Source organism: Marmota monax, unplaced genomic scaffold (genome assembly GCF_021218885.2).
Source record: "Marmota monax isolate L192 unplaced genomic scaffold, Marmota_monax_Labrador192_F-V1.1 WCK01_AAM20220418_F8-fsc00395, whole genome shotgun sequence".
Taxonomy (NCBI): domain Eukaryota; kingdom Metazoa; phylum Chordata; class Mammalia; order Rodentia; family Sciuridae; genus Marmota; species Marmota monax.
Window position 1 is genome coordinate 353,384 of NW_026693011.1, and position 1,734 is coordinate 355,117.

A 1,734-nucleotide genomic window follows, 5' to 3' on the forward strand; every position below is an offset into this window, starting at 1 on the left:
GACCAGAATTAGACAAATTATATTTCATGCTTCTATCACTTTGGCAAAAGGATTGCAAAAGTTACAAATAAATGAAAAGGACAAATAAAAATAAAATGAATAATGCTAAAATAATGGGGAGAATATAATATAATAATGGAATAGTCAGGTGTTGGAAAGGAGGCCCTGGAGATCCATGTGATGTAGAGAGGAAATGAAATGTCACAGATTTTCATAAATGGCACCAGGTTGCAGACATTGTGGTAACCAATGTCCTCTTCAGAAAACTTATATTTGAGCCTTTCTTAATTATGGAAAACTTCATGGAAGAACTTAAAAGTTTGTGGTGTCCTGAGACACAGGCATCTCCAGAAGAATATGGATGGTCATGCCCCAGAAGGATCTGCCTGGAGAGAGAGTAAAGTGACTGAGGGGAAGGGACCCCACCTCCCTCTGCACCTGCTCCTGGCTGACTTGAGCTCCTGTGTGCTGAGTGCCCCCTCCTGGCCCTGGGTGCCCTGCAGGAGGTTTGTGTCTGGGCTCACACTGAGGTCCCCTCACTGTGTCTCTGGCACAGTAATAGGTGGCTGTGTCCTCAGTGGTCAGGGAGCTCAGCTGCAGGGAGAACTGGTTCTTGGACGTGTCTCTGGAGATGGACACTCGGCTCTTGAGGGTAGAGCTGTAGTAAGTGTTACCATTATAACATATGCTCCCTATCCACTCCAGCCCCTTCCCTGGGGGCTGACGGATCCAGCTCCAGCAGTAACCAATGGTGATGGAGTAACCAGAGACAGCACAGGTGAGGGACAGGGTCTGCGAGGGCTTCACCAGGCCAGGTCCTGACTCCTGCAGCTGCACCTGGCACAAGATACCTGGGGACAAAGACAGTCACAACCTGTCAGTCACCTGCAGTCACAACCTTCCCAAGGACCCAGGTCTGACACTGGGGACACTTACCTTGGGGAGCTGTGACCAGGCACAGGACAAGACCCAGCAGCCTCATCTTCTAGACCACACCTGCCTTCCCAGAGACCTCAGCCCTGTGTGAGCAGAGAGCTGGGAGCTCCCACAGCCCAGAGGGCCTTTGAACCCAGAGCAGGAGGAGGGATTTGCATGTGGGTGAGGCTTTTCTGATATCTGGAGAGGCTGGGGTCAGGCTGCCCAGGTCCTCTGTGCTCCTGAGATGTGTCCCTGTCTTGAACCCAAGTGGAGCTTTACCTGTGAGAGGAGAGCAGGTGGTTTCAGGGGTGCTGGAAGGCTGTCAGAGGGGGAGCCCACCCTCCTGAGCCCAGCCCTGCCTCCTCCAAGCCCTTCCTCCCTGCACCTGGGAGGGTGTCAGAGTGGCAGGAATATGCCCAGCATGCAAGAGGCCCAGGTCCACCTCCCAGCCCTGAAGGAGAAGCCCTCAGTGATGACTGAACAGAGCCCAGGGCTGAGGATGGGGTTCCCCACATCCAGGAGAAGAGCCCCCCTTTGTTCTCAGGACTAGTTCTTCTCTTTCATCTCTGTGAGATTTGGGGGCTACAGACTGAGCAGGAGAGGAGGGAGCAGGGTCTCAGGAGGGGAGGGGCTTCCTGCTGTGTGCCCACTGCCCTCCCCACCCTGTGCCCTGCTTGTCCTCCTGACTGTCCAGCCAATGCCTGTGGACAGCAGTGGGTGGGAATCTGCCCTGAGCTCCTCCCCTCACCTGTGCTGCCCTCTGGTCTCCACCAGGAGAGGACAGGATGGAGGTGCTGGGCCAGGGGAGAGTCCTGG

General features: G+C 54.4%; 1 gene segment (V, D, J or C); it reads right to left on the reverse strand.

Moving 5' to 3' along the window:
* Window positions 1-365: 365 nt before the first annotated feature.
* On the reverse strand, window positions 366-1,054 carry LOC124098399 (immunoglobulin heavy variable 4-38-2-like). The segment is given in 3 exon segments: window positions 366-386; window positions 541-851; window positions 937-1,054. Coding segments are annotated over 3 exon segments (378 nt in total).
* Window positions 1,055-1,734: the final 680 nt, after the last annotated feature.